Source organism: Gopherus evgoodei, chromosome 6, assembly GCF_007399415.2.
Source record: "Gopherus evgoodei ecotype Sinaloan lineage chromosome 6, rGopEvg1_v1.p, whole genome shotgun sequence".
NCBI classification, from domain to species: Eukaryota; Metazoa; Chordata; order Testudines; family Testudinidae; genus Gopherus; species Gopherus evgoodei.
Window position 1 is genome coordinate 12,382,563 of NC_044327.1, and position 15,019 is coordinate 12,397,581.

Here is a 15,019-nt window from a genome sequence, read left to right on the forward strand (position 1 = left end):
TTAGAAAGAGTCCTCTTGAGAAGATACATTGGGATTCAGAGACTCTTGAGATGGGAAAACAGAGCTCTGTTGTGGTTTTCCCCATGCACCTCTTCAAGCAGCCTTCACCAGGAGTGGCAAAGGGAGTAGAGCCATTGGCAGCACAGCTTCTCCAGGAAGGTGTCTGCAGGACAGGCCGTGATCTGTAGGGTTCTGCACTCAGTGCCACATGGATCTTGGTGGGGCTCTTAGCCTCTGTGGAGGCAACAAACCACTTCATTGCTTTTTTCACTTTCATAATCTGGCTACAAACATCCCTTTAAAAGTAATAATTAGATTTTGCAGAATGCAGCAAAATCCACAGCCACGCCCTATTTCACTGCCATGTTTTATGCTTCTGTGACTGGGGTGGAAGCTGGCATTGCATGTGACATGCCTTTTTTGGGCAGGGCACTGTGATAAACTTCAGTTCAAGGAAACTACACCAGTAGGAAACTCCTCCAGGTTTCTGACCTTGATGGTCTTTGGATTGAGAAAAAGGAAAGGCGCAGCAGTGCAGTTAGAGCTGCTGTAAACCATTCCCGTTATTGTTCGGATGCTGCTTTCTGCGCCTCTTGTAAATTTCCTCATTGTGAAGCAAAGCAATTAGATACACTCAAAGGGCTGAATGTTTTGTGCTCTTTCCTTAATAAAATATGCTAGATGAAACGTTAGCGAGGCAAATGGATAGTTGCAGATTTTGTGGCTTTCAGCAAAAATAGATAATTTTAGCATAAGACCCACTTGCTAAGAACGCCTAGAATAATTTTCCATTTTGGTCAGCCTAGAGATTGTATAATCTGTTGTTTTTATATGTGGTCATAATGGGCTTTTGAGAAAAATCCTTCCCCACTTACCAATAAGAAATCTCCATGGTGATGGAGCACCGACTATTAGACCCACAATTTTAGACTTGCGTTCAAATTGTTATGCATCGTGTCCTCTTTTGTTTTTCTGTGAACTTGAGCCTTGCTAAAGCACTGATCCTGCCCCATAGATGTGAATGGGAATTTTGCCATTGATTTCAGCGGTTGCAGGATTAGGCCCTATAAATAACAATGCAAAGATGTAGAGTTGCTGTTGCTTGTGGACTGCTACCTTATTAAGCATCGTAACCTCAATTTATGAAGAAAGTCTGGTATACTTTCACCAACACGGCCAAATTCCACTCCTTTAGCAGTATATTTGGCTTGCCTGTAATGGCAAACTACACTAGTAAATACATTATTTTAAGAAAACCTAAGGTGAAGGTTTTGAATTGGAAAAACTAGTTCAGCAAAAGTCAACAGTCCAGGAATTATTTTGCATGTCCCATCAAAGTCTCCTGTTGCTGTGAGAAAGAAGTAGACATTCCTGCACTGGCTATACTGGGTGAGAGGGATGTGGAATTGCTTCCTTACTGACCTTGACTTTATTGAACGTTTCAGATTCTTTCATGATTAGCACTAGACCCAGGAGCTTCTTGTTAAAACTACCTCTGGCAGATGACAAGATTAGTAGTTAAAAGAGACTGTGAATCACTTCATATATAACTAAATTCAAATGAATTCTGCTGAATTAAATCATCCTTTAAACTTTCATTGTCTAGTACTCCAGCTTCTGTAGTGGTTTGTGAATTCAGCTTCTTTCCAGTAAGCAGTAAATGTGAGGCCAGACTTATTCATATAGATTGGGCAGGATGTTTGCTCTGCTTATCAAAAGACTGTAAATAGTTGAAGGCACCTTGCTTTGAACATTGGCCCATGTTTGTTTTTTGTAGCCATTATTATTTTCTCCTCCTCCTTTTCAAATTAACCATTTTTAGTGTTCTCTTTACAGTTGAAGGGATGAAGAGAATTGGCCCCATTCCTAGTTTAGAAAAGTAACAACTGGAATATTAGTAAACAAGAATTTGAAGACTGGGGAAGGCTAGTAAACAGTCAGAGAATCTGTTCCCTGTAAATTCAGTGTAGTTTCTCGGCGGCATCTGGATTAAAGCCTGTATTAGTGAAAACTGATTGCTGTGTGGCTAATCGCCTTCAAGCAAGGTCTTTTGTATTTGTCAGCCATTTGAATAAACACCGCCTGATGAAACAAGCATGCCCTGGCTTCTGACAGCAAAAAAAATCTATCCATCAAACAAACTGCCATAAAGAAGAGGTAGCGTAACTAGAAATACAGTTCTGTACAAAATGGATTCACTATATTCTCAGAAGAAAACAAGGCTTGCCTGATGCTGCAGTTTCCCCCTGTGTTTGCAAACTTTTAAACCTCGCTCTTAAAAACGATTTCTGCAAACTCTCGTCATGCCAGTCTGGTTTGCTTGGGGCATAACGCTTGAAAAATCCATTCTCAAGGCTAGATGGTGACCTAGCCTGGAACAGTTCCTACAAATTGATTTTGACGAGATCCCCGTCGGCATTGGCTAGCATAACCGCGTTTACAGAAACCATTTAAAAACTAGCTTTAAAATCTGTTTCTGAACAAAGGCAAGGCTCGTGTGGACAGGACCAAAAAGATGCATAGAAAGTGGGCATAAACGACTGCTGGTTGGAATGGAGAATATCTGGTGGTAATATTGGTAGCTGCCTGTGGGACAAGCCACCCGACTGACAATTTTAAAGTCCCCTCCCCTTCTCTCGGATCCTCTGTTAGTTTCCTCTCTGCCAGAGAAGAGGAATCCACAAGCATAAAACTTTCGAAGAACCCACAGGATTGGGTTCTTTCTGCTGAGTTTGCTGTAATCTCTGCTGCATGCACGCATACATTCTAAAGTTTCTAGCCCTTCTGGCAGTGAAGATGGCAGTGATAGTCCAATGTACTTCTGTCCTGTTGAGTCTGTAGCCGTACAAACTGAGAGCAGAGAGGTGTCAATGCCTCCTTATGCATTATGCTTGAATATATGGCCATCTAAAGGCCCATGTAGTTTCTTGCATCACTGCCGAGTACTATGCAGGGTACTGCAGCTGGATTTACCTTGGACAGCTTGACTTCAATGAGAAACTGCATTTGGAACATGCTCTTTGCTGCAGCGGCTGGAGAACCAGTTGAAACACAGCTGGAAACAATTGGGTTTAATTTTGGTTTTGACTCTGAGGGCCTTGCCCAAAAAAAAAAACCCCGCAAAAGATTCTGCTGCCAGCTCAGTGGATTCAAATGAAAACAAAATCGGCATTTTTTTAAACTTCTATGTAAGTGTAATGAGTATATTGCTTTTCGGTGTAAATGCTGTTAATTGGAGGCAGACTGGCTAAATTTCACACATTATAGAAATTGATTTGCTGCAGATTTGGACACTCTCTCTTAAACTATATTGTCCAAAATAGAAACACTTACTACAGGTTTCGCCTTGATTTTTCTAAAATCTATAGTAGAGTAAACTTCTTTAAAATAGAAATCTGCTAAGCCACTGCGCAATTTAGGAGAGTCTAGGTATTTTTTCAGATACTTTTAGATGTTTCCTTACTTGTATTCCTCACAAAAATGCCTGTAAAACCATTTAAAGTGGGTTCTCAGTAAAGTTTGGGATATTAGTGTAAGCAACAAAATTCAGTTATTTGGAAGGGGGAAATGATACATTTTACTAGTTTGTGGAAACTAAGGCCCTGTGCTCTTACTGAGGGCACCAGAATACAGCATGTATCTGTTAGAAGTTAGACACATGGGGGGTGAGGGGGGAGACATAGGTTAGTGAGATCTGTAACATGTAGATGATCTCCTCTTGTTAGTGATTTAAAGAGAAGAGATATTTTGTGAAACTTCAGAAAATGTCACAGGTCCAGGATGGCTCTCAGAACTCTTGCAGGTGCTCAGAATGAGTTTTGCGTCTCTTGACTTGGTGACACACCTGGAAGACCCGATAGTTGCTATCCTCCCCCACTCAAACAAGGTGGTTGGGTATGTTATTCCATAAGTAGATAAAGAGCTTTGTAAGGTAACAATGTGATAGGGCATGTGTGGTATTTTTGGCCATATAGCACTGGAGAGCTTTCGCGCCTTGTCATAAACAGATGGTTAAGGGTTAATGTCTCTTTTACCTGTAAAGGGTTAAGAAGCTCAGTAAACCTGGCTGACACCTGACCAGAGGACCAATAGGGGGACAAGATACTTTCAAATCTTGGTGGAGGGAAGTCTTTGTGTGTGGTGTGTGCTTTTTTTTTGTTTGTTTGTTTTGTTCGTTGTTCGCTCTTGGGGCTAAGAGGGACCAGACATACACCCAGGTTTTCCCAATCTTTCTGAATCACTCTTTCATGTTTCAAAATTGTAAGTAATAGCCAGGCAAGGCAGATTAGTCTTATGTTTGTTTTCTTAACTTGTAAATGTGTCTTTTTGCTGGAAGGATTTTTACCTCTGTTTGCTGTAACTTTGAATTTAAGGCTGGGGGTGGGGGTCCCTCTAGTCTATATGAATCTGAGTACCCTGTAAAGCATTTCCATCCTGATTTTACAGAGATAACTTTTACTTTTTTTCTTTAATTAAAAGCTTTCTTTTTAAGAACTTGATTGATTTTTCCGTGTTTTAAAATCCAAGGGATTGAGTCTGAACTCACCAGGGATTGGTGGGGGGGAAAAAAGGGGTGATGGTTAATTCCTCCTTGTTTTAAGACCCAAGGGGTTTGGGTCTGGGTTCCCCAGGGAAGGTTTTGGGGGAACAGAAAGTGTGCCAGACACTAAATTCTGGCTGGTGGCAGCATACCAGTTTTAAGCTAGTAATTAAGCTTAGAAGTGTTCATGCAGGTCCCCACTTTTTGTACCCTAAAGTTCAAAGTGGGGGGAAAAAACCTTGACACACCTACTGGATTTGAAATGCAGAAAGACTCTGTTAATGTGTGTGAAATGCTGACCACCTCACTGAAATTAAATCCTTGGAAAGAAAATGCAGCAACAAGAAACAGTGGAAATAGCCATGTTAGCCACGCTTTCTCAGAGTGAGGATGATTTGTCCTTAGTGTGCAGGGGACATAAATTTACATCTTTTTGTTTTCGTAGCATTGCGGATATCTCTGATATCAGGCGGCTCTCTGTGTTCATAACTATTCTGTAACCATGTAAAATGTCTGTCTCAGGTTCTTCTCTGACTACCTCACTCTAGTGTGAGTGCCTCACAATCTTTAATGCATTTCCCTTTGTAAGGCCCGAGGGAGGGAAGGAAGAGTGGTTATCGCCATTTTATAGATAAAGGGAACCGAGGCCCTGAGAGACTGTTACTTCCCCAAAGTCACAAAGGATGTTTGTAGCAGAGCAGGAATCGAACCAGGGTTTCTTAGAGCTGGACCATTCTGTAAACTGCCTTTGAGTCCTTCAAAAAATAGAAAAACGAGATGGGGAAAAGTGCAATGTATCAAGGCACATACTTGAATCCTCTAGGCCGGCTCCCTTGGGGTTCCATGAAAGCTGTTACGTCACCAGCATTGTGCCTGGTTATGAGGCGCACCTGGCACATGCCGATCAAGTTACTTGCCTCTGAGAGTTGCTCTTAAGCTGGAACTGAGATGGTGACAATCAATTGACCGACCCATAGGGCAGCTGATGTTCTTGGTAGGTTGAGTGGTCAGAGTTCTGTTGGGAGAGCTATTTAAACTTCATGAGCCCTTTATGTAGTTGGTGTCTGATCCTTTTGCAACCTTTTATGCACTGAGACCTGACTCTCTTTCTCTTGAGTTTGCTCCCTCCTGATTTATTTTCTGGTTAGCATCGCTAGACGTGCGGAGAGCTGAAAAGCCTTTTCTTCAGTGAGTATGTTGACCACAACACTGTCTATGGTACAGTGATTATCTCTTGCTGAATCCCGACTTGATGGTTACACATAGCAAATGGTTGGACCCACCAGAACAGAGCGCCAAACTGTGTTAATTTATTTAGGTCGGGGGCTTTCAACTTTTTGTAGTGTGGAGTCAACCGTCCCTCTGTTAACAGAGAGATTGTCTCATGAGCCACCTCTATTCTCTCATCCCCCAGTTGTGCAGACAACATTCCCTCCCATTTGTGATTAGCCGCTGCTAATATGGAAAGTGAAATTAGGTGTGTTAGTGTAAATTAGCCGTCTCTTTACTGTAATGTATTAGCTTGAAACATGGAACCAGCCAGTTCTTTGCAGGCCCATAAGCAAGCGATCCATAAACCACCAGTGGTTATCGACCCACAGACTGTACAGTCTTGAGCTAACCTCTTACTGAGGAACTGAAGATAGAAAAGAATCTGTTCCTGGACGATGAATGCTGAACCCTTATTACAAAGTGGGAGGAGAAATATGATTGGGTTGGATTTTGTTGTGTGTTAGTGATGAGTCTCTTCTACCTTCTCCCCACAGTCCTTGTGGGCTGTTGCTTCTTATTGTTCCCTGGGTGACTGTAAGCTGAAAGTATCTTCTGTGTGAGGAACCAGACTGTTCCCACAAGGCAGAAGCCTGGCCTGTCTCTTCGTTAAGGCTTCCAGTTCAGGGGGCTTGTTTGACTCCTCTGCTGCCTCTGGAGGTTCAGATGGCTGTGGTTAGTCAGGGGAGTGTGACTGCTACTGTGGAAAGGGCTGTGTGCTGCTCCCTAGCCCTTTAGATTGGAGGGAAAGTGCAGCTGGTCCTGAGTGCAGCTGTTTGCTTTCTTAGTGGTTTATGCATGCAGTATCCGACACCTGTGTCCTGCAGTCTGCACTGGCTTCCAGTTCGCTTCAGATAGCAATGCCTGTCTGCTGGATTAGCCTATAAATGGAGGGGGTGGCCTTGCGGATGGGTTGGCCTTCTCTTAGTGGAGATCTGCTTGGGTGCTAGGGCTGATGGGCCTCTAGATTTTGTGTTAAGCGACTATAGTCAAGGCAGGTTGCTGACTCTAGGATCTGGTTGGCCACGGTACAGGCTTTCCCTCTCAGGCTGTCCCTCAGTCAGCTCACCCCCTGAGGAGGGTCTGTGATGGGCAGGGAGGGAAAGTTACGTACGCTGCCTGGGGCAAGAAGCATTTTTTTTTAGAACTAGGGTGACCAGATCCCATGAGTGAAATATCAGGACACATTGGGGGGAGGGAGGGGAGCAGAGACAGACACAGGTGCACAGTCCCGACTGGAGCCAGAGGCACACTGGTCCGCCTGGCTCTGTGTTACTAATGTGCCCCTTCCTGTTGGGGGTGGGCCCATGCTGTGCCACACAACTCCCCTGCCCAGCACCCCCTGGATCCACTATGCCCAGAGCCCCCCTACAGCCCTTCCACAACAAATGCACAGAGCTGGGCGCACACACCCTGCCCAGCGCCCCCTGCCCACAGCCTCACCACAGCTGCCCAGCACTCCATACAGAACCCCCGCTCGCTAGTTTCCCAATACACATAGATTTCCCCTCCCTCCCTTCCTTCCTCCCTCCCAGTGCCCTTCCCCATAGCCCCACCACCACAACTACACAATGCCCCAGACAGACCCGTACTGCCCAGCGTCCTGACACACACACACATCTCCCTCACTGCCCAGCACCCTCCAACAGGTCCCCGCTGTCTAGCACCCCAAAACACACAAACCTCCCCCACAGCCCAGCACCCTCCACACCCTCGCAGCCCACGCACACTTCTCAGACACTCACTCCATCACACCCTGCCCCCCTCCCTAGCTGCACTCACCAACCCTGCCAGGAGGTCTCTGCTTCTAGGGTCAGAGTGGTGAGGGGAGTCTCCAGACTTTTCAAGTGCTGCGCCTGCCACAAGCGTGAGCTCCGTGGCCCTCGTTGGCTGCGAAAAGCACCAATGGGAGCTGCCAGAGCCGAGGAGTGGGGCTTCAGGCCCCGGCAGCACACAGAGCCCGCCCCCCACAACCCAAGAGCCAGAGGGACCTCCCAGGCATAAGCGGCAGGTTTGTATAATTTTTGGTGGTGCTCCCCACGCCACCCCCACTCCCACCCTGTAAGCCAATATAAAATGAAGCTACAACGTGTCGGCACCACAAGATTACAAGAGTCAATTTAAAAGTGGAAAGTCAGAAGCAGCACTTGCCTGCTTCAATATACGGTTTTATATTTTGTTGCACCTGTTGTGACAAAGTGGAAATGTTCTTAATGTTTTGTCTGAATACTGTGTGTGTGCCTCAGTTTCCCCTGCAAGGTGCCAACTGAAGGTGTTGGGGACAAAGAGATCAGGTGGCCTCCTTGTCCAGAAGAGAGACACAGGCCAGAGGAGGGAGTGTCAGTTTGGAGCTGGCTGGGGAAATGGGGAGAGGCCCAGAACTTGGGTCTGGGCACCCTACCCCCAAAGATGGACCTGACTGAGGGTCCTGTTTTCTGTACCTACAAGCTCTGTTTTAGACTGTGTTCCTGTCATCTAATAAACCTTCTGTTTTACCGGCTGGCTGAGAGTCATGTCTAACTGCAGAGTTGGGGTGCAGGGACTTCTGGTTGCCCCAGGACCTGCCTGGGCAGACTCGCTGCGGAAAGCTTACGGTATGGAAGGGCATGCTGAATGCTCCGAGGTCAGACCCAGGAACGTGTAAGCTGCTTGCCCTGGAGACAGTCTGCTCAGAGAGAAGAGGCTCCCCCAGAGTCCTGACTGGCTTTGTATGGAGTAGTTCCAAAGCATCCCCTTCCTCACCATGCACTTCCGGGAAGTCCGCACAGGCACTGACACGCCCTCCTCTGGCCTTTGTCTCTTTTCCAGGCACTAGGAGGCCACCTGATCTCTTTATTCTCCAACACCTTCAGTTGGCACCTTGCAGGAGAGCGGCCCAGGCCATCAGTTGCCTGGAGACAGGGTTTCGACCATTCTCTATGCAGACGGCATCACACTGGCCCTCTAGGGCTCTACAACAATCTCACCCCCTTATCCCACCATCTAGATCCTTGAGAAATGCATAGGGGAAACTGAGGCACCCACACAGTATTCAGAGAAAACATTAAGAACATTCCCACTTCGTAACGTCTGTATATACGACTAGTTATATACTTTAAAGGGTGTAAAATAATCAAGTATTGTGCTAAACACAATGATACTCCAAACTGACCACCAAATTTAAGTTGCACGCTTTTCCCCTCAGGTGAGGGCTCTGGGGTGGGGCTGGGGCTGAGGGGCTCACAATGCAGGACGGTGCTCAGGATTGGGATTCTGAGGGCGCAGGCTCTGGGGTGGGACAGGGCTGGGGATAAGGAACTTGGAGTGCAGACCGGCTGCCTCAGGGCTAGGGCCAGAGAGGGCTCCCCCCCCCCCCTTTCTGGCAGCAGCAAACTCCAGGTGAGAGACCACTCCTCCCTCCCACCCCCCGCAGCACACTCCCTCTGCACCACAGTCACTGCACATGGTCCTAGGCCTCTCTCAGGTCCAGAAAGCCCACTCGCCTCCCCTATGGTGGGTACCGGGTATGTGGGGGGTTGCCATCATGTGTGGCCTCCCCTGCTGCTGCCCATCACCATAGCCTCGCTGGGGATGGGGGATAGGGCTGCCCCTTGCCCAGCATGGGGCAGGAGTGGGGACTGGGGGGAGCAGGGTGTCACAAAATTCACCCAAGCCCCAGCTGCTCAAGTCTAGGAAGCGCCCCTCCCTCTCCCATCTCCCCTATGGGGGTGGGTGTTGGGGGCGGTGAACGGGACTGCCTGCACATGTGGCTTCCTTCCTCCCCTGCTGCAGCCTGCTGCCCCTCACCCTTGCCTCACTGGGGATGGGGCTGCCCCTTGCCCAGCATTGGGCAGGGGAGGGGGCGGATCACAGGGTCAAACCTTACCGAAGCCCCAGAAGCTGCTCAGGTGAATGAGGTCCACTCCAGATGTCCATCTCCTGGCCAGAACCCCCCTTGGCGTCTCCTCCAGGTGGGTGCCAGGAGACAGGAGAGGGGGATGCCAAGCAGGTACGTGCCTCCTCTTCCCTCCCCCCCCCCCCAGGCTGCTGGCCGCTGCTCTCTCTAGCCTTCGGCAGAAGCAGCCGGCAGCACAAGTAAGGGGGAGAGGCATGGACTGGGTTTTTGTTTTTTTTTCAGGCAGGGAAGCTTGGCGGGGTGGGGGCGGGGGAGACGCTCTGAGGTGGGGGTGGGTGGGGGGGAGGAGAGATGCTCCAGGCAGGGCCAGGGGAGAAACCCAGCTCCAAATATTGGTGGAGCACAGCCCCCAGCCTTGAATATTCTTGGTGCTCGGGCTCCACGAGCCCGTGTAACCTACCGCCCCTGCTCCCAGGGGGTGAGATGGGGAGTCCTGGCGGTGCTCACCTGGGGTGGCTCCCATCCCAGGAAGCATCCGGCAGGCTGGTCCCTCTGGGGTAGAGGGTCGGGTCGGGGTGGTGGTGGTGGTGGTGGTGGTGGTGTTAGAGAATTCTTCTCCTTTTGGCCTTAATCTGGAAAAGGATCCAAAAAAAAGCAATGTAGGGCTTTAACAAACTGTTTTAAAAAAATCTCTAAACTTCTTAGAAACTGTGAGAATTTGCAACTGTCAGCAAGTATAAAAGAAACCATATGTAAGCATAGGCTAGCTGCTTTATCTAGGCTGAGAATTTGTAAATTCTAATTTAAACTGAAATAGTAATGCAGGCAGCTGGGGACTCTCTGACAGCACAGAGCTAGAGATCCAATTTTAATTAGAAAATACAGATACTGCATTTTCAAAAGAGCTGGTCCCTGTGTCTGTCCAAGTGAACGCTACATTAGCTTGTTACTTCTGTAGCCCTCTGCATTTACACGTTTTATATGCCATATTTTATTTCACATATTGATTTCTAGATTATGATGAATAGCCCAGCACTTCCGCCATCCTGACGACATAATCATTTTTCCGCTTCAGGGGGAAAAGTCCACGGATCTTACATGGGGGTTTCCCCTGCTTGCAGGATGCTGGAGACAGAACTGTTAACAAATCATGAGTTTGATCCTGCAAACAGATCCAGATACGCGGGCCTATGTTCCTGTGTGAATCCCAGCAAGGATACACGCATGAGAATAAGGCTCCGTACGTTCAGATCTGTTTGCTGCATCTCTGATTACGTCTCCTCCCGTAAAGCAGGTTCATCATTTCAGTCCCTCTGGTGGTATCTGGTACCTGGAGCATTTGAATATGTCACTGTCTTGCTTTTAAACCAAATCAACATTTGACAGTCTGCTGTTGGACAGCGTTGTGTCTAATTTTTCCCTTAATGCTTTTCGGCAAATAGAGAAGAAGAATTAGCAAATAAAGCACATTGTCCTTGTGAGGCTATTTTTCTGTTTCATGTCACTTTAGTGCAGTTATTTTAAAGAAAGGCAGCTATTACAGTGTCAGTATCTGGAATAGGGGACCAGCAGGGAGCCCAAGATACTATCCATCAGCTCTTGACAAAGCCCTATCCGGGAAAGTAAATGGATGGTGATTCATCTGTAGGGCTTTTACAGATAAATATGCCCTTGTTACTGGGAGGAATTACTGCTGCATGATGCACATTGTTGTCTTTGTGTTGAGCGCACGCAGCCGCTGACACTGCTCTGACAGCACTGCTGATTACAGCTCATGCATACATTACTGAAGCTGTAGCATTTTTCATTGCGTTAACTATATCTGCAATAACAAGCCGTTCAATTCATTGTTAGGTGAAACAAAGGATTGCTCTTTCTCTTCCTGATTTTCCTTGTCGTCTTAGCGGTTTTCAGTTTATCCAGGCCCTCAAATATCTTTAAATTGTATGTGGAAAGCAGGCACTGTAGGTTTAGACTTAAAACAGCCGAGAGAAGTAATTTAGAATTGCAATAATTAACTTGTGCCTGTAGGGATGACATGAGGCAAATGCTCCTTTTTTTTTTAAAAAGTATGAGTTACAAACACCCTGGCTTATAGTGTGTGCTGTCAGATAGCGACTTCTCCTTCATTGTGACACTCTCTCATGTGCGACATGCAGGGACTCAGGCCATGATTCTTAACCGTGGGAGTGATATGCATTTGTGCACTGTGTATGTTTTAGTTACCCTCCCCCCTGTGTGTGTGCGCACACAGACACGCACACAAAACAAACCCATATGATTGCTAGGCTGTTGGGCTTTCGGTGGGATCTCTCTGAGGATTCTTTGGGGTTCTTCAAGCTCTTAGATTCCTGCTCTCCCATGCTCAAAGAGTAATTTGAAAAAAAGATGGTGACCCAATTGCCATCAGCCACCTCTAACACAGAGAGACGGGAGTGCGGGTGCTTGTGCTGAATTCATGCACGGGTCTGATCTGGCAAAGTGCTTAAGCCGATGAGGCGCCCCGTTGGCTGTAATGGGGCTCCTTACATTACATGGGGAAGTTCACGCAGCTGTCTGCAATGGCACGCTTGCGCAGAATACTGTCTGTAACCATCTCCTCCTCAGCCCCTGCCCACTCTGGGCAGGAACTAAAATTGGTCTTTTTGCCACATCCCACTTTCCTTCCCTTCAGATTCCTCACCCTCACCCTCTGGGCCGGCGTGTGGCTCGGTCCCTGCCCATCAATTCCGTTGCTGTTTCTGTCTCCGCCCTTGCCTGAGTGGTTTCGCCCATGTGACGTCTGAAGCCTGGAACTTTAAATCCAGCTCACATGGTGCCAAGCGCATTCATCTTCTCTTGTCTCTGGCTTCATCCTCACTTCACTCTCTGGTGTTGTTCTGTGCCCTGTCTGCTCCGTCTCGCCCTATTCTCAGTGTCAAAGTTCCTGGGGAATGCAAGTGTGTCTGCGGTACAATTGCAGCTTGCCTTATCTTTAGTTTTTCATTCTTGGACTTGCCTTCCCTGTGCCTTTCTTGTCTGCCACCTCCCTTATCAGCATCAGGCTGAGGTAGATGGGAAGCTCTTCGGGGCAGCTCAGCCTTTTCCCTTGTCTCTGTAAAGCTCTGTGCAAAGTTACAGCACTTTTGACTTAATTAGTGGGCTCCTGCCCTCTCCCTGTGGCCTCCGACTGCCCGCCGCTGAATGACTGACGTGGCCTCCAGCCCCCGTTTGGCATATGCCGAAGTTGCAGGCAGCCAGCAAGGGGTGGGAATGGATGGAAAGGCAGCATGTCCCAGGTAACACAGTACCCAGTTTCACCTGCCCCTATCTATCAAGGAAGAAAGAGGTGGCACTTGCGTTTGCTTAATTTTAGTTTACTTTCTTGCCATCTAATTTCATGTGCATTTATGATGGGGAAATTGAATGGCCTTCTACAGTGTTTATAGGGAATAAAAAGTATGGGTCAGGTGGAGAAACTCAGCCTTAAAGAATGGGCTTGGTTTCATGGTCTATTTTTTTAAATGGAAAATTAGAAACCAAGGACTTGAACCATGCTTTGGTTTTATTTAATGCGATGAGAAAATGTGTGTGTTTTTCCCTATGAAGTAGCTTGACAGTATTTTAAGCTACTGTAGCAGTTTTGTGGTTTACAGCTGAGTAAATATACATGAGTTAACAAAGCACATAAAAATGATCTCAAGTATTGAAAATGTATGACGAGGAGAGAGGCTTTTTGGAAGATCTGAGATGGTATTGTGATAAATTGGAGTCCTGCGGTGGATTCAGTTGTGCTAAGCGTTCATGTCTCATTAATTTGCTAGTGACCCATTATTCGCTGTGTGGTGATGTGAGAGTCAGACTCCTCAGCGGAGAGCTGCTTTTGTGAGAAGTCCATGGTTGAATGAGGAGATGCAAGCACTTACATCTTGATTTTGAGGAGAGCACTTAAAGCAGGTGCTTTCTGTTAATCAGATGTTTAAGAGCTTTGCTGAATCGGGGCCTTACTTCCAATGCTAAAAGGGGTTGGCTAAGGCCTCTTTTGACGCTTTTGTTCCCACTTTCACTGTACAGATGTCACCCCTTCCAGCACTTGCTGCTGATTTAGTTTCACTTAGTTTTAGATTGTGAGTTTCAGCTTACAAAAAACCCTCCTCCACTAAAAGTGTAATTTTCTTCATTTCAGGTCTTGATAGCAGATGACTACTCTGATCCGTTTGATGCCAAGAGTGAGCTGAACAAAGCGGTGAAAGGAGAAAACACTGGCTACATGGAACCTTACGAAGCCCAGAGGATAATGAGTGGTAAGAATATGGGCGCTAGGCAGGTGTCAGTGAGATTGATATTTGATATGGGGTGTCTTCCACATGACTATCCTGGTCGTCAACCTAGCTGAACCAAAGGTCCTTCAGCTGCGTAACACATCGGTGCAAGTATGAAGATTAAACTGTGTCTTATGTAGCAATTTGAAACTGCATTTAAGACATTCAGGAATAAAATGAGCGAAGGCAGGTTTGCAATTTGCAGCGCTTCCTGCAGGAGAGAACTCGGGCCAGGCCAGTGCAGTTTTGTGCAGGGCACTCTTATGATGGTTTAAAACGGGCTTAGATCAGGTTAACTTGGATCAGTGTATTTACAAGTGGGTGTCCACACACACAGTAGTCTTGGTCTAACTATCTCGATATGAAATCGCACAAGTTTCATAACTTGTTTAACTAAAGTGACTTTAGGTTAACTAGTGCATATAGGCAAGCCCTGGCCATTGGTGGGAGGGGAGGGCATGCTGCTGCTGGGTGGCACCTGACCTCTTGATTACCTGAATTCCTGATTATCCAAATAAAATCCTTGTTCTCTGTGATATTTGGGTAATCTGAAGCATACGTAGATAAACGAACACCTGAATTCACAATCTGCTGTCTGCCTGAGACTTTGGCCAGTAGCCTGTGTGCCTGGTGGCTGTTGGGATGCCACCATGATATCATGGCAATGAGTTTAGTATAAAAGCACAGACAGACACACACATCCTTGGGCTCCGGCTAGTGAAGCTTTAATTCTGATCTAAGTGGTTTTTGCATGGGGACTTGTGGCATGTTGCTAAGATGCTGCTTTGTACAGCAAGTTCACTGTTACATTAAACGAGTGTCACAAAGGGCTCTATCCAGTGCCAGTGCAATCAACGGGGATCTTCTCATTTCCACAGTGGGCACTGGATGAGGTCCAAGCAGGATTATATCATTTGGGGAGATTAAGCAGTGGGAGAAGCCAAAGCTGTACGAAGCAGCCGTCCTGTTTTAGTATAAATGCCCATACTTCTGTGTTTTTTTTTTTTTTTTAAACAGCACACTTGAAGAGAGGTGCAGAAAATGACCTGTGATTGCACTGTTTATAAGCAGAAT

At 46.8% G+C, this 15,019-nt stretch overlaps 1 protein-coding gene across 1 annotated transcript in view; it reads left to right on the top strand.

Annotated features, from left to right (window-relative positions):
- The window catches only part of SHB (SH2 domain containing adaptor protein B), a 151,113-nt gene that overhangs the window by 28,727 nt on the left and 107,367 nt on the right, over nt 1-15,019 (top strand). The window contains exon 2 of the mRNA XM_030566843.1: nt 13,810-13,927. Within this exon, the coding sequence (XP_030422703.1) occupies nt 13,810-13,927 (118 nt within the window). The remainder of the gene's footprint in view (nt 1-13,809; nt 13,928-15,019) is intronic.